The 24,348-nt window shown below is 40.1% G+C and overlaps 1 protein-coding gene across 1 annotated transcript; it reads right to left on the reverse strand.

Moving 5' to 3' along the window:
• Positions 1 to 14: 14 nt before the first annotated feature.
• aoc1 (amine oxidase copper containing 1) lies at positions 15 to 22,758 on the reverse strand. The gene is made up of 5 exons (XM_072451205.1): positions 22,714 to 22,758; positions 10,607 to 12,142; positions 9,077 to 9,365; positions 6,231 to 6,363; positions 15 to 352 (listed from the first exon to the last, which is right to left on the reverse strand). The coding sequence occupies exons 2-5, from the start codon at positions 12,138 to 12,140 to the stop codon at positions 83 to 85; spliced, it is 2,226 nt and encodes a 741-aa protein (XP_072307306.1). The 5' UTR covers positions 12,141 to 12,142; positions 22,714 to 22,758; the 3' UTR covers positions 15 to 82.
• Between the last annotated feature and the right edge of the window lie 1,590 nt (positions 22,759 to 24,348).

Here is a 24,348-nt window from a genome sequence, read left to right on the forward strand (position 1 = left end):
TTAATTTATTTTTTCAGCAGGTTTAATAATTCATAATTTATATTTGGGTTTTCATTATAAGCCATTCATTCCACGACGGTGATCACACTTCTACATAAGTTCCATTGTAGACAAAAGGCTTGTCGGTAACACAGTGCACCACAGAGGCGGGGGTCCACCTCTGCACCATGGGCGCTCCATCCCGCCCGGGCCGGACAATAAGAGTGCTGCGTGACGACAGCGATGGGTCCTCGTCAAAAAAGTTAAAAGGCCTTAGGAAGAAGCCCACGGCATTTCCCGGAGTGGCAGTGTTTGGAATGTCCTCCGAGTGAGGTATATGGAGGAACCCCACTGTCACCCAGGCAACCAAGTCCTATGCAGAGAGGATCAACCAGACAGTCAATTAAATCACAAATAGACTGACAATCAGATTCTAGAACACTCTTTCAGATAAGCCATGTATCGACTGGTTCACTTTGGAGCAGATTGGTTCGGTTCGAATATATCTCTGCTGTCTTAACTGAACCCTATCGGCCTATTTAAGTGGACTCACTTTCAACTCCCAAAATGCCTTTTTAGTGAGATGATTGGATAAGACAGAATGCAGGTATTAGTGTCTTGTTTACTCTAGCTTTAGCCATGTCTCACTTTTGTGAATTTCTGTGATCATCTTTAGGATTAAAAGTAGAATTATTAGTATTTTATTATTTAGATTGTATTTAACAGCACTGTGACCGAGTAGATAGCACTCTCTTCTCATAGCAAGAAGATTCGCCTCCCGGGCCAGATCGGACCTTTCTGTGTGAAGTTTGCCTGTTTCTCTCCTTGTCTGGGTGAAGGGTGAGTCAGCAGGGGACAATAATCTAATTTATTAAAAACAAGTTATGCTTGAGTGACGTCCCCTAGTATTATAGCAGATCCAGGTCCTGAGCATGGAGACACACTCCAGCATAAACAGAACTGTTCCAAAAAGCTCTAAAGTGAACCAATCTGGACAAACAGGACCAGCGTGTATTCAGTAAGACTGCAACTATATGACTTTGACCTTGTTTGTCATTACACTCCCAAAAGTGTGTAAATATTACAGAAAAGCACAAATCAAAATAGCTGATTTACCTTCAAATTAATAATCACTTTTCAAATAGTTATTAATTTATCTGAAAAATAATGTTCCTTCATATTAAACAACCATTTGTCATCTCCCAGTTAAGCGCATACAGGGACTTTTACATTACACTGAATATTTTTCCATTGAGCTTCATATTATGGATCCTTTCTTTTTAACATTTTGTGGCCTATAGGCTTTATTGACAGGAAAGTACAGAGTGAAATGGAGAATGAGAGAGAAGTAAGGACATGCAGTAAACTGTGGGAGTCGGGAATACATGTGCTGTGCTGTGCCTTAACCACTCGACCACCGGGCAGCATTCAGATAAGATAATTCCATTACCAATGGCTATTTTACATCACATTTCTTACATTACATGTATCATGTTTTTAACCAAAAGTATTGTTTTAAGGAAATACTCTCTGATTAACAAAGATAAACTTCCATATTACTCATTTTATTAATTTTCCAATTTATTCATCTTTTCCTAGCAGTGGATGCGACCAGATTGTCTAGCTGCAGGACATGAGGCTTTCTGTCTCTCCTGGCATAATAAAACAGGAAGGGATGAGCCTGACTTCGTGCTAACTTTATCGACAAACCAAAGTAATAACAAATTTAACAGTTGAACGATTAATGAATTCTAAACAAGAAACACCTTATTTATGCAGATGAGCATGCAGTAGGCTAATATTGTAATTTATTTGATTATTTATGCCCCAGAAACCATTCAAATTATAATTTTACTTTTACTTGAGTAAACACTTACTTACACGCTCCTGTATCTGTACTTTTACTTAAAGGAATACTTAAAGGATTTTTTGCCGATTTGAGTTCCCAAGGGACTGTTTTTTCCGAGAGGCCGCCTACCATCAAACCTCGTGCAGAAGTGCAACAGCCCCACTGCTACACGTGCGTTTATTTATTAGCGCGACGGATCGCATCTCTTGTCTGACATCATTTTTGTACTGTACACTGATGGAACTCGCTAAACACACAACGGCACATCAACCATGCTTGCGCAGCAAGGGAAACGTGCTGCTATCCTCGAAACGAGCCTGTAGGTGTGCAGTAGCACGCAGGGAGAACTACTCGGCTGTCCACACCACGAGAAAATGAGACTAAGATTGCTCTCCAAAAATCCTCTATTATGTAACAAAATGCAGTTCTTCTTCCATCACTGTTACTCCGAGATGCAAATCAAAGCCACATCTTTCCTGAAGAAACTACTAGTATTTCCCTGAAGTGGACTTGGTCCAAAACAGCAAACATCCATTCTTCTGTAAAAGTCCTGTTATTCCTGTTTTCATTCCTGCTTCATGAGCACTCTGCTACTGGTCTTCAGTGATTTGTCTGGATCATTACACACAAACTAACTCACTATGTCATGAATTAACTGATAGTATTTTTAACTAACTTTTAAACATTAGAAAAGTGAATATAGTCTTAGCCACAAAACAGTAACTTTGCTAAAGGCTAGTTATTTTAGTCACTTGTCGTTAAAGGTTTTGCAGCTCATGCCGTCATCCTGTTACACATCCGCAGTTAGCGTACAGGAGCAAAAGCTGTTGATGGGGTTGTCCCGTGTTTTTCTAAGCATTAGCCTGGCCCTCAGTGCGCATGCTAAAATCTCCAAAACAAGTTGCTGTCTGCTCAGGTTGTAAAAGCACATGTTAGACAACGGAACACGAACGGGCCCTGAGCAAGGTAAGAGGGTTTGCATGGGTGTTGCATGGGAGTTTTATACAGCAACATTTCTGCAGTATTGCTCAGTGGCCTGTAGAACATACTAAAACTAGAAAATCTGCAATGGCTGAAGCCATTGCTGGAGTGTCTGCGTCTCTCCCTCTCCCCCATCTCCCTCTCAGTCCCTCTCTCCCTCCCTCCCTCCCTCCCTCCCTCTCCCTCTCTCCCTCTCACTCCCTCTCTCTCTCTCTCTCTCTCCATCTCCCCCTCTCCCCCCCTCTCTCTCTCTCTCTCTCTCTCTCTCTCTCTCTCTCGCTCGACTCGACAAAATTCTAAAGAATAAAGCCTAAAGAATAAAGTCTAAAGAATTCCGCAGACACTCATCATGCCCAAATTCAAAATGGGGAAAAAGTACTAATACTTTTGAAAATTCTGCAAGAAGTACAAGTTTTTCAAATGTCAAACGTAATTGCACACGTACTACTGTGAAAGCGATCATAATGAGGTATAACTTGTTGAAATCGGTTGAAGTGTTAAGGAGTTGAAACTGGCTAAATGGAAAATCATGGAAAATATAATAATAATACAAAATTTGTGACCTTGTCATCACGCAGACTCTCAAACTGTGAATTCCAGTCAAGCTTCAGCTGAAAAAGTGACGGAAAACAAGCTTATAAGGATACATTTCGAGAGGGAGGGAGAGAGGGAGAGAGGGAGGGAGAGAGAGAGGGAGAGAGAGAGGGAGGGAGAGAGAGAGGGAGGGAGAGAGGGAGAGGGAGGGAGAGAGAGAGGGAGGGAGAGAGAGGGGGAGAGAGAGCGAGAGAGAGAGAGGGGGAGAGAGCTCTTACACAAATGGTGTACTCTTCCAGAGATATGTAGTACTCTTACACAAATGGTGTACTCTTCCAGACATGCAGTACTTTTGACATTTGACCAGGAGAGAGAGAGGTAGGGAAAGAGAGGGAGAGAGAGAGAGAGAGGGATTTAGGGAGGGGGGAGAGAGAGAGGGAGGGTCTGAGAGAGAGGGGGAGAGGGAGGGAGGGAGGGAGAGGGAGATGGGGGGAGAGGGAGAGACGCAGACACTCCAGCAATGGCTTCAGCCATTGCAGATTTTCTAGTCTTACATTTTATTGGTCAATCACTGTCATCATGCGCAATCATGGCCTCTGCATCACAGATGCTAGCAACTGCAAACGTTCCTTGGCGGAGTCCAACACGCACTGGGAACACGTCTGACTTACTGCCGGACACTGCTTCTGCTCATACAGGCACCGGCCGCATCCAGCCCGCCAAACGTTTTAATCCAGCCCGCCGAACATTTCGAATTCATAGTTTATTTAAAAAAATAATAATAATAATTTACATCCGTATCGCTAAAATTACACGTCCCACAATGCCGCTGGTGGCCGCCCCTCCCCCGCGCGGCTCTATACTGCCGTGTGTGCTGCTGGGGGAGAAGTGCTGAGGGAAGTAAGATGCGCATTTGCGCACTTTACAGCACTTACGCACCTCAGAGCGGTCTGAGCGAGGAAAGAGACGTATGGTTTGGGAAACACATGGAAGAAAGGAGACGGTTTTGTGGATGTTAGAGCTGTGCTAAAAGTGGAGCTAATGTGGAGCTAACAAGAAAACTGCTCTGTGAGGAAAACATCCTCTACAAACCTGGACAGATCAGCAGCCGCAGGTAAAAACACAGGTCAGAGTGTAACAAAGTATGAACATTATCCACACTAATGTGACTGTGAACACAAACACAATGACCTCATTTGAGTCACTATATGAATAAATTGTCACTTAGATCAGCTTAAACTATGAAAATAGCGAGCTCATATTGAGTTTGAGCAGAAACACGTCTGTGATATGAACATTTCACATCAGAAATCACATCAAAAGTCCCTGTCCCTGCTGCAGAATTGTGCTAAACTCTCCACATCTATTGCTAGGCTGTAAAAAAGCTATTTATTTCTTATTTGTTTTCTTGTTTTATTTTGTACATAATATTTGGCCCACGTTTTGACAAAAGAGTTTGGTTTGATGGAACACTGTGGCTCATGCACTTATTCTATATTTTCAAGGCCAGAGGCGTAACTTAACCTCCTTACTTAATAGCTCCCACGTTTGTTTGTATTTTGTGGTGAGTCAGTTCAGGTGTACATATAACTACACAGATGTGGAAATGTTAGTTAGTACATTTAAAAGGTTTTTTAGATTTTGAGAAGTTTATTTTGTTATAAAGTCAAATACAATAATTTTCAGTTTCAAATACCTATGACTAAATGTTTATCTCTGTAGATCAACTCTGAAGTTGTAATGCACATAAACTGGAGCACAGTATTGGTGAAATTACATTTGTTTTTCTTAATACATTTCAGTTTATGAGAACAAACGTGTTTGTAATTTCTTTTAATCGATCCAGTAATTGCTTCAAAAACAGCGAAGGCTATATAAAGTTATTTATTTCTTAGATTTTTTATTGTATTATGTTTTACGTTATGTTCGGCCCGCAACCCAGCCTGAGCGTCGAAATTCGGCCTGCGGCCCAAAATGAGTTTGACACCCCTGCTTTAGGTACTCAAGGCGAATCTAATCCACCATCGGAGCCCTGCCACCGAGGAGTTTGCCAACAACCTCAGTCACTTCAACTTTGGTGGTGGACAATTGATTATATTTCAGAAGTGTGATTAATCACATTTAAAAAGAAAAAATGTTACCGATTGACGGTACAATAGATAACATAATAAAATATTTTTCAAATTTACTTTCATTATTGTCTGTAGCAGCTTTCGGTGCTGATTTTTATTTTATTTTTTAAAGGGAAGAAAGCTTGTATTACAACCCAAGCCATTAATGTGCCAATGCACTTTACAAATGTCAGACTGGTTAGTTTCCACTTTTGGAAACTTGACTTGTACAGCCATTCAGGTCCAACTATTTCAGTTCATAATTGCATTGAACCATAATACCCATTGCAGTGTAGTGCAATACAATTTGACTTGATTATGGCATTATTAGCATCGGATCACAATATATTGTATATGCTCAATGTAATGAAATCGCAATGCATATTATATAATTATATAAGAATAAATAGTGCTGCTAAAGTTTTATTAAAGTAAAATGATAAAGTATGGATACAAAACTGCAGTACTAGATAGCCCACTTATTAATCAGTATCAAGTATCAAGCTGAATTAGTTTATTTTAACAATTCACAATCTGCATCCTCTGAGCTCTGGTCAAACAGAGCAGGTGATGCAGTGTTGTTCTGTGTGTTTGTAGGTACAGAAAGGAGCTGATACAGTAGTGAGACTGAGTGAGGGTTGATTAGCACAAGTACAGTTTTAAAAATCTACTCAGAAAAGTACAATTACCCAAAAAATCTGCTCAATAACATAAATGTTTGTATTTGTAATCAGTTACCATCCACCCATGCCCTTTTCATGCTGTACATTGCTAACCTGTTTGACTATGTCCTCGTTGTCGCGAATATAGTCTTCGAAGGACACTGCGGGCTCCCAGGGGTCATTCTGTGTGTAGATGCTGCTGCTGCTGCTCTCACTGTCCTTGTGCCGAGTCACTGCCAGAGGGTACCTACAAGAAAAAATGGTAAAGTCTTATGCTTTATGTTAAATTTATTTAAAAAAAATTACAAATACAAAACTGTAACAAGAGAAAAAAGATACTAGATAATATGCAATGGCTGAAGCCATTGCAAGTGTCTGCGTTCTTGCGTAAAAGTCCAAACTCAAAACACTCCTGGAACTGTGCTGTACTTGAGAATCCATGCTGCAGGCATGGGCCAATCTTCTATCTGCTAAAATTAATGGAAGTCTATGGGGAGTGGGTGGGGGAACTTGACGGGATGGTGAATGATGAGCATGTAAGTGCTCGTAATGAAAATTCCCCACGGTGACGTGGGGATGGCTCAGAGCTTTCAAATGATGTATAATATGTAGTTGCTATGTCAACGGCTCTATTGTTTTTGCTAAAAATATTATTATACTTTATTCATTTATTTTTCTTTTTTCTTCTGCTCTTTCACTCTAATCTGACCCCCTGAACATGCTCAAAAACTGTAAATTGTTTTTTTATAGGCGTTAAAAAATTGCGCGACAGCGCTACCAACAAAAGTCAAAATACATCACGGCAAAGGGAGACGCCCTGAGGTCAACTTTGTTGTAGAGCTACGACACACATTCCTCTTGTGAGGACAAAAAAAATTATTATTGTTGCTACGACCCTGACTAACCATAGGGTCGCCATCTTGATTTGAAAATGAAAACACGCTGAGTCAGCAATTTTGTTCACGGCGAACTTTAACAAACTCCTCCTAGGGCGTTTTGCCCACTGGCTTCAAAATCAATGTATGTCCTCTAGACAAGTGGGGCATCTGAAGTTATCCAAATTTTTAGATAAGTTTGCAGCCGCAAAGATGGACAACGCATTTTGAAATTTTACAGATCTAAAAGTTTTTCCCATTTGAGCAAAACGAGTCCGATTTGGGCCAATTTGAATTTTTGGGCCGATGCACAGAATCATGCTAATCAAACGAGACTGAGGGCGCGTCAGCCTCAGCTTTATAAGTCAAAAGTAGAGCGCACAACACCCAGTAGCCCGCGAGGGCCGTTGGATGCTACTAGCGGGTTTAATTGTTTGTTTTTTTCATCTTCTTAGGACCAACTCCTTTATTTTTCTCCCAGTGAACACTGATGAAAAGTCAAGAAATAACTCCTCCATTTTCAAAAATCCAAAAATGTGATGCCTCAACGCCCCCCAATGTACAAAAAATGCATTGTGAGAGAGGAAAATGCCACAAAAAAAGATAGTGACAAAGGAAGTTGAAAAAAAAAAAATATTACGGGAATGCGGTCTGCCCAATTAAATGTCAGCCATATTGGAGCAAAATTTGCTAAGCATGAATCGCCAGTTTTTCCAAATGTACTTTGACAAACTCCACCTAGGGCGTTGATCCAAAAACCACAGTCTCTGTATATAGATAGAATTTCAAATATTAAATTTGCTGCCATTTGTTCATACAAAATCTGAATTACATCAAATTTGAATCAGTTCTTAAAACTCTTTGAGCTGAACCAATTTATACTGTTTAAATGAAGTTCAATAAAATTTTATATGGGGAGCAAAAAGATTTTCTTTTTAAAATTTTATTTCCCATGTCATATTTCTTACGGCGTAGCTGTAAACAACAGGAAACCCCCATGTTATTCCAATGGGAAAATCGTCAAATCTCTGAACTTGTTTACACTTTATACTTTTACAAATTCCTCCTAGGGTGTTAGCCTAAAATTTGGTGAGACTCATCTTGAGGAGAGAGGCATCGAAAGTTACCAAATTCTTTATTCTAAGTCCTACAGTCTGTGCAGCAAAGGTGCCCATTTTGCAAAATATTTCCAAAACATGGGGACCACCAAATGTAATTCTTCAAAAATGTATAAAAAGTTATTTTATTGGCATGCCGATCAAAAAATCCAATCAGACCCTGATCATATTTCTTACAGCAAAGCCGTAGCAATGGCAGAAACCTCCCATGTTATTCCAATGGGAAAATTGCCATATCTCTGAAATTTCATCATGCGTGGCATGGCGAGGGCCGATCATAATATCATTGTTTACAATTATATTATGACCCCACCTTATCATACAGGTCATCATACTGGAAGTTGGTCATATTGCATCATCTCTTCATACAGTTTTCATCAAAGTTTTCAGGAAACTGTCAGAGACTTGAACTCATGACTCTGTGGCTGGCTGCAAATGGAGTGCTATTCACTCAATCACCAAGCCGCACACAGGGAGACCCCCTGAAATAATTTCCCAACCCCCGGAATGAGCCCCACCATCCATTGTAATCCTCCTTCCGCTTTTATTAGTTAACATAGGGCTGCCGATCTCAACAGCAAATACATTTTACACAGACTATCAAGGTATTTTCAGGCCACCCAGGGAGTTGGTGGATTACTGACTTGTTGGTGCACATGAACATTGAATATTTTACACAAATCAATCTATTTTATATCATAATTTTTAGCTGCAAGACTTTTCCTTCATTAAGTGAACAGCGTTCCCACACCACCGGAAGTGCCAATACAATGCAGTCGTGGTAAAAAGAGGCAAAAATGGGGCGGGGCAGAAAACGTTGAATTGGGAGGTATAAAAAAGTACTCTATAAACCTTATAGAGTATAGACCATTTACCATTTTACTATTTATCTTTCATTCTTGGAAGTTAAAGTCCTTTTTGTGTATTTCTGTGACAACTAAATCATTTTAAATCACTATGAACCCACCTGGCCCAGCTGATCCCATTCTCCTCCCTCCAGCCTCTGGGCAGCACGGTGTGGGCATGCGAGTTGAACTGTATCCTGTAACCTTTATGGTGACCCCACTTGTTCTTCTCATTAGGGTTGTAAAAGTGCATGTAGCGTGGAAACTTTTTGCCAAAGCGGAAGGCAGCTGATTTCTCTGTCTTGTGCTCGTTCCGTTGCAGTTTAGACTGGACAACAAAGTGCTTGGGGCTCCAGGGGTTGGTGAAGTTGACATATTTCAGGTCAATCGTCTCAAAGCTGTTTTCTCGACCTGGGCAAAGTTAAAATAAAAGGCACATGGTAGCACAGCTCTGCATAATACAAACTGTTATAACCGTTCTCAGGAAATGCATTAAAGGTCAAATATCTGTTGTTTTTTTGTTTAGTCAAATTGGCTAGGTATTTGATCAGAATGGTGCAGTGCAGTTTATGACAAAGAAAAGTGCAAAAGCCAACTTGTTTCGACCCACAACACTAATCTCATTGCTTGTCTTAATGATCACTTTATCTTAATAAACACCATAGAAATTTGAGTATTATGAAGATTGGTTTATTTGGTTGAGAGTTCCTACCCTCTCTCATCCCCATTTCACACTAAGCTGTCAGGTGTAATAAAGCCTACGGGCCAAATGTCCTTTTAAAACCAGAAAATGTGAGTTGTGGAATTTGTATAATTTCCAAGCATGAGGTAGGTTCTGTCCAAATAAAATATACAACTATTAATTATTTGACATTGGCCTTTATTAGATGTGGACTTAAACACTGAGGACTCAAACTTTGAGACCAAAGAACTTGATTCAGGGTGCATTCACCCTTGTTCTTGTGAGCCCAGTTTAGTTCAGATGTAGACTAGACTAGATTCTATTCTAATTCTGGTTTGGTCCTGCTCTCGTCCAGGATTTGTTAAAAAATGTTGTCAGTTTTTATTATTTTCATGTGATATATGTGCAAACTTAGACCATCAATTAGTGAATCAAATGTATTTATAGAGCACATTTAAAAAAAAAAACACGGTTGACTCAAGTGCTTCACAGGATACGTTTCTCTGACACACACACACACACACACACACAAAATCTATACACATGATTAGAAAAAGTATGCATTGTTGTGGTGAGCAAATTAAGTCTTATAGTAAGTAATGATTTAACATGCTCAAGAGATTGTGCACTCTACTGTGGCTTTAGTCAATCAATAGCTGCTCTTTCACTAGTCCTGGTACCTCAGACATTTCATTTTGGAGCATCCTGGGCCACTACTGTTAATGGCGGATGTTTCTTCTTTAATTATACTTTCTTTGTAAGTGTTTTTATAAGACTGTCGGCACAATAAATAAAAAGTTATCATCACTGGAAAATGTGCTTGTCACCATATCAAGTCAGCATTTGGTAAGGAATGATTCTTTTGTCGCAATCTGCTCCAAAACTGATCAATCAAAAAACCTGCCTAATGAAGACTTGAGTACTTTCCAACAGTACATATTTTTATAACATAAGAGACATGCAGTCCTACCTGCAACATCCAAGTCCACTTTAAAATGAATGAGGTGGGTGTGCAGGTTCCCCAAGACATAATGGAACACTTTGGTTCCATAGTTGAGTCCATTCGGCGTGAAGAACGTAGCATGAATATATCCTGTGGCACTGACTCTGACCTCCACAACCCCATTCTGGTAGAAGAGGAAGTCCCAAATGTAGTCGTAGTTATAGACCGTGGAAGTTGTCCTCAGCACTAGCACGGTATTCTCCAGCCCAGCGTAGAAATTGTAACCTCCACTGAAATTCGAATTGAAGTGCCTTCTGAGTGGCATTCCAGTGGTCATCTCAAAAATACAGAGGGCGTTCTTATGGCGTACTGGTTTATCTGTGTCAAAGAAGTGGTAGAGATCAATAAACGTGGCAATTTCTGGACAGTCGACCCCAGGCGCGAGCTCGAAGGAGGAAGCACCCATTGCCCAACCAGCATCAATGTACTTGGTCTGCATAGCGGCTGGTGTATCCCCTGCATAGAATGCAATAGCTTCTTGGAGGCTAATCTCGTACGCAATCCTTTCGCCATTAAAACGTAAATCAAAGACCTGAAGACCTGCTGATGATCGCACACGGTAAGAAAATGACCACCCAGCATACTCAACAAAATTTTTGTCGAGGAGATAGCGATGGCCTTGCGGTTCAACAAGTTTTGGTCCGTGAATGTCCGTTGGTGTGTTGCTGTGTCCACGTGGAATGTATGTTGAATATATATCATCCTGATTCGGGAGTTTTGGCGGCATGTCCAGAACTCCTTGTTCATAACTTTCCACAAGTTCTTCAACACTGTCAAAGTACATACTGTTGAACCAGACCTTCTCTACTGTCCACTTTTCTGGATCTAGGTCTTGGTGGTTTATCAGGACCTCAAATCCGATTGGGTGGATGAAATAACCCTCCACAAACTTCTGCAGCATTATCCAAGATCTTCGTTCTCCTGGCTCCAGTCCGCGAGGGGCTATGTCAGAAAACGTCAAGCAACGATCAGAGCAGTTGGTGTAAGAGAACCCTCCAGTCAGCTCCCCTAGGAGTTTATGAGCTTTAGTACCAATTTTCACCAGGATCTTCTCAATGTGTCCATATTCGACTTTAGTGATAGGTCTTGAATCAAAGCGGATGGGTCTTTTTCCCTTAAAGGTTTTGACGTGGTGGGAGCTGGGAGATGGAAGAGGCCCAACAATGTATTCTGTTATATTGGGTTTGGTCTGGTTTCCATACTGGACCACGACACGTGCCTGTCGAAGGGGTCGTGCCTGACCACGGTCCAAAGCTCGCAGCGCTTCATGCTTCCTTGGCAGATGGAGTTCCATGAGGAGAATGCTGTTCTTCTTTAGGCTGGGGTTCCGGGCACTGGTCAAGCCAAGCTCCGGGATATTGTGGAGATAAGAGTGTACAGCTTTTAGCTCCCGCACAGACAGGTCAGAAAACATGGGGGCACCATGGTTCGCCCAGTCACGACCTCTGGTACAGTTGCAAGGAACCAGGAAGATCAGTGGGAGGAGACAGAGAACTTTCATGGCTGAAAAAAAGAAGAGAACACATTTAGTTCATCTAGAAAAAGATTCAGTTCTAGTCATCTGGACACTCTTTTTTTTTTTATTTAATGAAAAAAACAAACGTTTCGACACTGATTTGAGTCATTTTCAATCTGCGAATCAAGACCGGGAACTCAGATATTTATCCTACTCTGAGTAGGCCCGGCCCACCGGGCGGGACCTCCTGATAAATGGTGTTTTTGGTTTCACCAGAGACTAAACCTCTTTGTTTTACTATCAGCCCCCCTTTAATGGGCTATCTACATCCAATTGTACATGGCTCACTCTCTCTCCTCCATGTGTAACTGATTAGCATCCGAATGCCCTGGGTGTCTACCTCTCCAGGGATTCAAAATGCCATTATAAACGACTGAAAGGTTGAATCTTAAACCACTGTTTCTATTTAAGATTGCCTCTTTAACTCCTTTTTCAAACCATCTTTTCTCCCTGCTTAGAATCTTCACCTCACTGTCTTCGATAGAGTGGTTTGTGGCTTTAGATGAAGATGCACGGCGCTCTATTGTCCTGAATTTGCGTGTCTTCTGTGCTGATAAAGCCTCTTGTGAAGTGGCCGTTTATTCTCTCCTATGTAACACTCTTTACAACTTTTTTTGGATAGAGTAAACTACATTGCTCTGTTTTTGTATCAGCATCTCGTCCTTAGGGTGAACCAGTTTTTGTCCTAAAGTGTTGCCTGGTTTGAAATAAACAGGGATTTTGTGTTGTCTAAAAATTCTTGGCAATTTTTTCCGACTGTCCCGAGATATAAGGGATAGAAACACCCTTCCTTTTCTGTTCTGTTTCCATGTTGGCCCTTTTGTCTTACTTTTTGGTTCTCTTCACTCTGTTGAGAGCCCAAGCCAGGTATCCACAGGCTGAGAGAGCATTCCGGACGTGTTTTTCTAGTGGGCACCTCTTGGGCTCTGTGTTGTAATGTCCTGATCACGCCCAGCTTGTACTGTAGTGGGTGTTTAGAGCCAAAGAGCAGGTACTGGTCCGTGTGTGTAGGTTTCCTATATACTGCTATTTGGTGCTTTCCGTCCTCTCCTCTGATAGTGGAACAACCAAGAAAAGCCAACAGGTTCTCCTTAGCTTCTTCTCTTGTAAACCTGATATGTGGGTCCACAGCATTGACGTGCTCTGAGAAGGCTTCAGCTCTTGTTTCTTGATTGTAACAAGCGTGTCATCGACGTAGCGGTACCAAAGTTTTGGGGCAATGCCTGAAAAGGAGGTCAGTGCCTCTTTCTCAAAGTGCTCCATGTACAAGTTAGTTAGCCTTTATATTTGTAATCTATATCTCTTATATATTATGGGAGGTACGGGAGAGCCATGGCACAGCCGTTAATCTTTCTGTAAAATTGTCCCCGGAATTGAAAGTATGTGGTGTTAAGACCGATGTCTAGTAGTTTGTAGATGTGTTCAGGTGTCAGTTTGGTCCTTTCCTGTAAGGTGATGTCTTCCTGCAGTCTGGTCCTGACACCTGAACACAGCTGCAAACTACACCTGAACACATCTGAGGGCGTCATTAAACTGTTACAGAATTTATCTCTCTAGCACTAGCAGTTTTTCCAATTTATGTTTAATGTTATAGAGTGGCTAAAAAGTAAAAGTAGAGGGGCTGTCCAAATTGTTTATACACTTGTATAATTTAGATATTTCAGTCAAAGGATTACAGTGGTCGTTGCTTAGTTTTATTTATGGGAGTGCCTACAGGGCTACGGCGCGCGGACGAAACTGCATGGGTTTTTTGCGCCGCGGCTCCTGAAACTGCTGGGCTATTTGACCGCGCCGGGTTAGACCGTGCCGGGTTAGGGTTAAGGTTAGGGTTAAGGTTAGGGTTAGGGTTAGCCATGAGGCTATATGGCTGTGCCGCGGCTCCTGAAACTGCTGGGTTATTTGACCGCGCCGCGGCTCTGCAGCCACGGCCCTGCAGCCACGGCCCTGCAGCCACGGCCCTGCAGCCACGGCCTTTGTTTATTGGTTATATGTCCTTATCTGTAAATACCCCTACAAGTCCTGTTTCTCAAAGGATTCTTATTAACACATCAGAGCTTTTTATGTTATTTTCTTTTACAGTCTGGTAGAAGAGGTGTAAATCTTTGATCATAAGCCAACCATCTAAAGTTATAACATCTTAGTTATATGTCTTGAAAAGTTCCCTCCATTGGGTTCTCCACTTCCTCCAAATGACTCAACAGTTTATCAATTCAACAGTTTTAAATAGAGGGTTTAAAATAACTCATTTAAATAGTCCCAGCCCCCTTTTTCTTTTGGTAATTGTAGGGTCCTAAATCGGATAAGGTTTTTTTTACCCTGCCATACAAATCTTGAGATGTTTTTTTTCCACTCATCAAACAGCCGGCTGGGGATGGAAATTGGAAGAGTCTGGAATAAATAGATAAATCTGGGCAAAACATTACATTTTAAAGTTTAAATTATTTGACTTAGACTCAAGTGTGGTATAATGTTTCATTTTTTATGTCTTTCTTTGTGAAGTAAAAGAGTGGGATATAGTTTTCCTCCAGAATTAATGTCTGTTTTTTAGAGAGAACCAAGCCTAAATATTTGAGGGATTTCGTTCGCCATTTCAATGGGTAGGTCTTTCTAAATGCCGAAGGGGGCCGCCAGTAAGATAGAATTTAAACTTTTTTGTATCTGAACATTGGGCCAATTTTATCAAGGAAATGCATGGCTTCAGGTATTGATTTCTCTGGCTTGGCAGCTAGACATCATCTACGTAGCAGGCGATTTTATGTTCCATACGATAAATTGTAACACCATGAATTGTTTCTGATTATCTAATATATTGGGCCAGTGGTTCCAGGTACAGAGCAAACAAGAGGGGGGACCACGCACAACCCTGCCCCACCCCTCTTTCCAAAGTCAATGGGTCGGTAAAGTAGCCGTTAACTTTGAGGTAGGACTATCGTAGAGAGCCCCAATATTTTTAATTATTGAATCATCTATTTGAAATTTGTGCAACGCTTCAATTAAATAGGGCCAGCTAACAGAGTCAAAGGCCTACTGCCTCGTTTTGTTGTCTGTGGATATTAGGCCATCGGCTAGCTTCTGTATCTTGTTGTTCCGTCCCAGGGTCCTGGGAAATACTTTTTGTTATGGTTTCTATGAAGTAAAATAGTTAAACTTCTTCCACCAAAAGTTCCTCAAGCGGGAACTTTGCAGTTAGTGGGTAAATCGTCTGTTGAAGTTAGGAAATGTACGAAAATATGCAAATATTAGCCTCTCATAGCATCTTTCACTCAATTTATCTCAGAAAGTGAAAGGGTCACACTCTTCATTTTTGGCACATAGACAGACAATACAATGAATATTTGATATGTGAAATATCAGGTCAATGGGAGTGGTCGTCTTGAATTAGTCATTTGTTAATAAAGCCATAATTTCAAAATTATCTCATATTGAAACAAGCTCACCATTAGGGTTGTGTTCAAAATATCGATACAGCGATATGTCGTCACGGACTCCATATCAATACTGAGTCACAGTATCGATATTTTTTTTTATTTAAAAAAAAGATATTTTTTTTTTTTTTTTTTTTTTTTTTTTAAGTTTTGTGGCCCATAGGCTTTAAACGAGGTGGAATAGTTATTTTATTATGCTGTTTGTGCTGTGCTCCTTTCGGTCGAGGTGAGAAGGAGCTGTGGACCTGATCTGTGGATTTTTTTTTTTTTTTTTTGTAGTTTTTCCTGGCCGAGAAGGAGAGTCTAAGGACAGAGGACCCTGGGACATCGTCCCTCGCCACCACAGACATTGTCTGACTTCATCGCCACCACAGACATTGTTGATTCATTTCTCCCTGTGGCCCTCAGAGGCAACTGTTGTTGTGATTTTGGGCCTTACAAAAATAAATTGATTTGATTTGATTTGATCAGAAGCTGATCTGTGCAGAAGATGCTGTTGCAGCATATTCAGACCATGATAATTGTTTGGCAAGAAACATGCAATACTTTACTAGAATGTGTTCCAAATATTTGGATCAGTTGGTTGGATGTATAAAGTTATTAGAGCAGAATGGATTTATAAATAAGTGCTTTGTGGATAAACATGAAATTTCATACATTTTTGTATCCAGAGTAAAACCATTACCCATTTGGTACATTTTTAAGACCCTTTTTTCAAAAATGTATCAATATACATATCGTAACGAGGAAATTGTATCAGAATATACAAGTATCGGGATACATATTGTATCTGTATCGGGATACGTATTGTATCGCAAGGATCTCGATAATACTATAGCCCTACTCACCATAGGTTTTTTGACTCGACGATTTTTCACATACTACATTTCAGATTCGACTTCATTAGGCCCCTTAACTGATACTAATAACAAAATGTTAACATAAGTTCAAAATTCTTTATGATAAGTTCCAAATTCTTTAATAATAAAAAATATCCCAATGTACACAAATTCAATAATCAAACAGTTAATATCACGAGCTCCACAATAGGCTACTAGCAGAAAATAGTTTAATTATGCATAACCATCATACTATCAAATAAAAACTGTATCTGGACAAATTGTGATCAAGGAGATGGTTTCCTCGGCAAAATCGATGTTATCGAGATGATGACAGTGGGAACTTCAGGACTGAAGCCCTTAGGAAGGACATTTTCCTGTTGTACCTGCAGTTGGGCCAGAATACTTTCAAAGTTCATGATACTATCAAATGATGCAATGTGACCAAGATTATTCAGTATCTTCAGTACATGAGATGAACCTGTGAGATGTCGAACTGTTAGTCCAGGGGCCAGTGATTTTGGTGTTTGTTTATAGCCATCAGAAGCAAGATAGACTATATCTCTACATATGGACAGAAGCTTGAGTTCAATCTGGCCTGACACTTCTTGTAATTCGCCCAAAGTAGGATCTTCTGATGCACCCACTATCCAGGCAAGGAGGTTAAAAAGTTCTTGAGGCACATATTGGTGACATTAAACTCCTCAGAAGTAGGAGGCCACGCCCACTGAACACCTGGCTTTTGTTTAACAGCAGAGTACAGTGTGTGGAGGAGGTCTCTCCTTGTCTAGTCCTGAAGTCACATGCTCTGGGCTTATAAGTGACATTGTCTGTTCCTGAAGATCCTAAGTCACTTTCTGATGCAGAGTCTAAATCATATCGCAAAACCCTTGCGATATGATACGTATCCCGATACAGATACAATATGTATCCCGATACTTGTATATTCTGATACAATTCATTAGAACCTCATTACGATATGTATCTTGATACATTTTTGAAAAAGGGTCTTAAAAAATGTACCAAATGGGTAATGGTTTTACTCTGGATACAAAAATGTATGAAATTTCACATTTATCCACAAAGCACTTATTTATAAATCCATTCTGCTCTAATAACGTTATACATCCAACCAACTGATCCAAATAGAAATATTTGGAACACATTCTAGTAAAGTATTGCATGTTTCTTGCCAAACAATTATCATGGTCTGAACATGCTGCAGCAGCATCTTCTGCACAGATCAGCTTCTGATCAGGTCCACAGCTCCTTCTCACCTCGACCGAGAGGAGCACAGCACAAACAGCATAATAAAATAACTATTCCACCTTGTTTAAAGCCTACGGGCCACAAAACTTCAAAAGAATAATAATAATAATAATAATAATTTTTCTTTTTTTTTAAATAAAAAAAAATATCGATACTGTGACTCAGTATTGATATGGAGTCCGTGACGACATATCGCCGTATCAATATTTTGAACACAACCCTAAAGGTGAGCTTGTTTCAATGTGAGATCATTTTGAAATTATGGCTTTTTTAACATATGACTAATTCAAGACGACCACTTCCATCAACCTGACATTTCACATATCAAATATTCATTGTATTGTCTGTCTATGTGCCATAAATGAAGAGTGTGACCCTTTTACTTTCTGAGATAAATTGAGTGAAAAATGCTATGAGAGGCTAATATTTGCATATTTTTCGTTCATTTCCTAACTTCAACAGACGATTTACCTACTAACTGCAAAGTTCCCGCTTGAGGAACTTTTGGTGGAAGAAGTTTAACTATTTTACTTCATAGAAACCATAACAAAAAGTATTTCCCAGGACCCTGGGACGGAAGTCATTTTCTAGGCCCTTTCTGAGAGCTAGCCTATATGGTTCATTATATATAAAGTTCTTATGTTATCTTGAGTTTGTTATTTGTTCAATTTAGATTAGCATTTTGGAAAGGAAAATTCATTATGTCATGTTAAATGTTATTTAAAAATAAAAATAAAAATATTTTGCAATTGTATAATATACTTTTGACATAAAATGTTCAATTTAAAATATTGACACTAACACTAAAATACTAATCCATATTTTGAATCAAAGAAGACAAATTGGTATGGTGTTTTGGACCCAATATTCAATTTGTCATTTCAATGTTCAATTAAGATTTGTATTTGGGAAGAGAATTAATGAGAATTAAGAGTAATGAGAATTAATTATTAACAGGCAGTTTAAAATTGCATTTTTGCAAACTGCACTTTGTTTTTCAATTTCATAATATCTTTAAAAAATGTACTTTGACATTTTAGATTGCACATTTCTAACTTGCAATGTCAAACTTGCAAGGTCAAAGAACTTAAAACTGACATTGTTCATTGAAATGAAAGTTGTGGAACAGTACTAGGCTACAGTCAGAAGCTGAAAAGAGCCCTAGAAATAGGATTTTGTTCCCACAATCTGGGCACTACTTTTTAAAAAGTTTTTCTGGGGCCCAAATATATGAAGAATCTTCGACAAAAAGTTCTCCTCGAACAACCTTGCAGTATTTGAGAAAGTCGTTCCGAAAGTTAAGTTTCCTCTAAATTTGGACGGTGTATACTACTCTTTTGCAGCCCGTCATCTTGTCACCATTAGGCATGCGAAAATGATTTTTTTCCACAAGTCATCTGCATTACTACTTTCTACACATTCCTGAAGTCCCAGTTGATTATCTCAATTGACTTAGAAATACAGGCATAGTAAAAACACTCATAATTTTCAAAATTCACAACTTTTAAGATACCACCTCTGGACTGCAATTGCATTTTAACGCAGTGAAACAGTCCCAAAATTCAATATGGAATTGAAAACTGTCAGTTTACTCATCAAGGCAGGACCATGGGCTCTCACAATCAATCAGAGCACTTTAGCTCCGGATACACGTCCTGTCCTTGTGGGATGATGTATGTTTACACAGAATTTATACTTATAAGAATTATTCTTGTAAATATAAATTCTTAATGTACGTACACAAATGCATAAGAGTATGTGAAGAAGAACAGATGGCTGTGTAGAGTTTGGGCATAAGATAAGATAAGATAATCCTTTATTGTCCACACATGGGGAAATTTCATTGATACAACGCAGTAGATACAGAGGAAAAGGACAGATCACAGAATATAGGAAGTTTAAAAAAAAACAAAAAAAAAACACTCTCAATAGAAGAACTCTTATAAACAAAAACTCCTATAGACAAAACCTCCCATTTCCCAACAAGGGATGGAGAGGAAAAATTAGGATGTCCGCCGGGATAACGTGACGATCTCCGGGTAAGACGATGGTTTTCCGCAGTTTCATGAGTTCCTCCTTTGTATAAACGCAGCCGATCCATACGGCGGCTGTGGCCGAGGAGCGCGGTGGGGCCGGGGGGGCCGGGGGGGCTAGCTCAGAGCTAGCGCACATCACGACGACACAACGAAAAACACTCAATAATCCAGCCGAACAAAGTCGAAACAAGTTGAATTAAGCGATTCCAGCGCGTGTCCCGATCGTACAACTAAAGTAGAAAAAATATTTACAAAATACAAAAGATAAAGCACATAAGAAAAAAGTGTGAAAAAAGAGCGGAGCGTTGCACCGGGCTGCCAGCTGGACCGGCGCCTTTGTGACGTATATAGACATATAAATAAGGACCACATTTAAACTTATAGTTTAAAATGTTAAAAATGTTATTATAGTTTTGGAACAATCTTGAGCTTTATCAGTATAAGATACAACAAAGTAAAAAGTATAACAAAAATATTATTTTTAAAATGATCATTATGGTGTCAACATTTGAATAGAGTACCAAACCTATTGCTGCAAATTGAATTTGACTGTGGTGGATATTTCTGCTACCACTCCACAGAACTGACCAAAAGACCCTTTAACAGCCTGAGCTCTCCCAAGATGTGGGGAAACACTATATTCATTTTATTTCAAACCCATTTTAGTCAATCACTGTCATTGTATTCTGTTTTGGTATTGTTACTCTGACTTAGTTAGTCATTTTTGGTTTATCCTTGGTGTAAAATATCCACTGTGTGTTCAGTTTGGTTTAGTCCTTTTGTATTATATCGTAATATCCTTTGTTTGGTGAGGGTCATTTTGTTTCTGTTAAAGTTATGGTTTAGTTTTCACCTCAGTTGGGCCCAAATCTTGTATTATTTAATTAATTAATTCATTTTGGGCCTTTGTGAAATACATTTTTACTGTATTTTTAAATTATCCTAATTGTTATATCTGTTGTCCCTGCCTTTTATGTTGTGATAACACTTTGAACCTGTTTTACAGTGGTTGCCTGGTAACTCTGCATATGTCATACCTGCAACCAGGAAGTAAGAATATACAGTTGGAAAATGTTTTTCATTGTTTCATAGAACTTTAATATAGTAGTTTGGTGTACTAATTAGATCTGTTGCATATGAAAATAAAGTCATCTTGTGAAATTACTACTTTTTCAACAATACAATAATTAAAATGCCTTAACCATTGTAAATAAAATACATTTAGATTTTTAAAAATGTATGTAGTAACAGAACATTGAATACTTGCTATGAAATTTATTTTGTAATGTTTTCTGTTAATTGGTCCAGTCAGAGCACTGTATACATAGAATACTTTTACATCTAGTAGTGGCATTGAAATAATTAAGCATAAAAAGTGCAAGTCCCAGCAGTTCGCCTTCAGAGCCAACAGGTCTGTAGAAGATGCCTTCAACCTGGCCCTCTACTTCATATTGCAGCATCTGGACTTCCTATGCCAGGATTCCGTTTATGGACTTACGCTCTTGCGTTCAACACCTCCTCCCTGCTCTGCTCCAAGACAAGCTCTCCCATCTCAACGTGCCTGACTGCATCTGCAGTTTGATCACTGACTTCCTAATGGACCAGAGGCAATGCATGCGGCTGGGGAAGAATATCTCAGACACTCGGTTTATCAGCACAGAATGTCCACAGGGCTGTGTACTTTCTCCTCTGCTCTTTTCCCTGTACTCAAAACACTGCACGTCCAGCCACGACTACAAATTTTGATGACACCACCCTCATCGGGCTTAACTCAGCTCCCCTCACCCTCCCTCACCTTGACAGACCAACACGGACATCCACTCTCTTGGCACCACCATCATGCAGGACCTCAAGTAGGAGCCCACTATCAGCTCCCTCATCACGAAGCTCCAGCAGAGGATGTACTTCCTGCGGCAGCTGAGGAAAACCAAGCTGCGTGCGGAGATGATGGTGCAGTTTTTATACAGCCATCATTGAGTCTATCCTCACCTCCTCCATCACTGTTTGGTACGATGGAGCCACAGCCAGGGACAAACGGGGACTACAGCTCTGCTGAGAAGGTTATCAGCTGCAGACTTCCATCTCTGCAGGACCTGTACATCTCAGAGCAGGTCAGATCACAGCTGACCCTTCTCACCTTGGACATGGACTATTTGAGCTAATTCAATCAGACAGGAGGCTACGGACCAGAACCTCCCACCACATGAAAACCCCAAAAAACCTCTGTTCTGTTCACTTTCTGCACTATTTCTGTAGTGTACTATTTTGCTATTCATCTCCTTCACTGTTGCATGTTAATGCCTTAACTGCCGTGGCGCGGTCAAATGGCCCAGCAGTTTCAGGAACCGCGGCACTGCCGGTTAGGGTTAGCCTCATGGCTAACCCTAACCCTAACCCTAACCTTAACCCTAACCATAACTTTAACCTTAACCTTAACCTTAACCTTAACCTTAACCTTAACCTTAACCTTAACCCTGACCCTAACCTTAACCCGGCGCGGTCTAAAACGGCGCGGTCAAATAGCGCATCAGTTTCAGGAGCCGTGGCACAAAATAACATGGCAGTTTCGGCCGCGCGCCGCGGCTCTGTAGACACTCCCTGCCTTAACGCCTTAATGCCAAAGCAAGTTCCTATCTCTGACCTTTGTTCATCCATAGTGGCAATAAAACCCCCTTTCTTTCTTCAAGATCTTTTCCTATTCACTTGCAGTGTCTTCCATTATCTGCGTTGTTGCTGACCATTTTTACATTTTGATTCAATCAGCATTATTGTTATATGATATAGTTTAAAGTGCACATTGTAAATATGTTTAGGAGCATTGAACTTTAAGAGAAGATGGCTACACTATTACAAGAATACCATGCATGTCAGATCATGTTTATAGGTGTGTGAAAACAACACGGTTAGCAGGTTTTCAGCCTTTATGAGATTCTAATTGCGATCATTCAAAACAATTTCTATTCACTCTTTCACAAGAAAAATGTCTTACCTGCAGAGGGAAGGTCTTGTTGGTTTGTCAGTCTGCTTGAGCTGCTGCCCTTACTGACTGGACTTTAGCTCACACGGAATCAAAAGTCGGCCGTAAAGGTGATGAAAAAAACACCTGCAGCAGATAACAGCGCTTCTGGGAAATGCAGCAAAGGAGTGGTAGAGGTAGACTGTGGGAGTTTGGAAAAGGAGGTAATTTCACTTGCTCCATTTACAAGCATACACACTAATACTAAAGCAACAGCTGGTAATAAAGAGAGCAGTTTACTCGTGCAAAAATGTTTGTGTGCAATTCATGAAAGTACATATTCATTGATTGAAAGCGTCTCATGATGTACAAACATGTCAGGTTTAAACTTATAACTGAGGAGTATGATGGCAGAGGGGTTAGAAATTTAGCCTCATGGCAAAAAGGTTCACTTTCTGAAGGGGATTGGGCATGTTTCCACCTGGTGACTTCTACCATCAAAACCATGCACAATATGGGGCCAGGACTCCTGTGAAAAAGAGATTCTAATTCTCAGCGGGAGAATAAATGTATATAATTAGAGTAGAAATTATTTTATATTTTACATGCCACTTTTTAGCACACGTTTTTTTTTTTTTTCATTTTGAATGGGTTTCACTAGCAAAACCACAACCCCGGCTACGATACAAAATGTTTATTGACGTACAAGAAACATGAATATCATAAATGTGCAGAAATGGATGCCGTTTTGGGGCTTCTAGCGATTAGGGCTATTGCCCTCATTTAAGTCTATTGACTCTCGGGCCTCGATACCCCCAGAAGAAGCTTGACTGAGGCAGAGGTCACTGAGGTTATGATGGGTGTAGACCTTGGAGGCCAGGAGAACCTGTGTTTCTTGATTTAATGAGGCTGTCAACAACTCCTTGACTGTATCAGCGCCAATGCAGGAAAAATGTCCGGTAAGAAACGTAGAGATCAGGCGAGGATCGACTTTAAGGGATGAACCAGAAGATGGCAGACCGGAATGGAGATCGCTGAGCCTAAGAGCTGCCTAAAAAGATGTTAAGCTTACCTGAGCAGCATCAAGCACAGGTAAATCGAGACTGGTAGTCAAATGTGAACGGAAATTAATAGGTTAGGGAGAGTAGGTGGAACACCTGTCTAAAGACAGGGGCGCTTGGGACATTAGTCTAAAGACATGGGATGCTGGGACATTGCCAAGTCCCTATTGAAGGAAATACCAAATATTAACTTTACTTAATTGTATTAAAACTGTACTTTGATATAATAAAGGGAATTCCAACTACATTAACTTTAGATTGTATTAATTTTAGTCACTCTAAGTTGTGCTGAAACTGGCCTCACACAGACCAAATTCCTAGATAAGGAGAAAGCTGCAGACCCAAGGACATCTCTGTGCGATGGAACAGCGAATGGACGAATACTGAGAGAAGGCGTCAACCTTCATATCACGCCCCATGTGAAAATGTATAAATTGTTTTAGCGCATAGGGACAAGCACGTCCGGACCGCCCGTGTAAGACGCCTCACATTCGTTAGGGACATTTTAGGTAAGCGCTCCGTTTATCTGTATTAGTCTTGTAAATGGCAGGTATTAAACATCTGATTGATTTTAACTTTCTGATTCTTGCCCCTTCTTTCATAAACG

This window comes from Eucyclogobius newberryi, unplaced genomic scaffold (genome assembly GCF_026437365.1).
Source record: "Eucyclogobius newberryi isolate DKJ021-1_F unplaced genomic scaffold, fEucNew1.0.hap1 SCAF_18, whole genome shotgun sequence".
Classification (NCBI taxonomy): domain Eukaryota; kingdom Metazoa; phylum Chordata; class Actinopteri; order Gobiiformes; family Gobiidae; genus Eucyclogobius; species Eucyclogobius newberryi.

What these genes read in the sequence shown, in the direction of transcription:
- aoc1 (XM_072451205.1), bottom strand. Translation starts at nt 12,140, where the DNA reads ATGAAAGTTCTCTGTCTCCTCCCACTGATCTTCCTGGTTCCTTGCAAC. An exon ending in AATGGGATCAGCTGGGCCAG is followed by an intron (nt 6,364 to 9,076) that starts GTGGGTTCATAG and finishes TTTTTCTTGTAG; the next exon opens with GTACCCTCTGGCAGTGACTC. An exon ending in ACGAGGACATAGTCAAACAG is followed by an intron (nt 353 to 6,230) that starts GTTAGCAATGTA and finishes CTCTCTGCATAG; the next exon opens with GACTTGGTTGCCTGGGTGAC.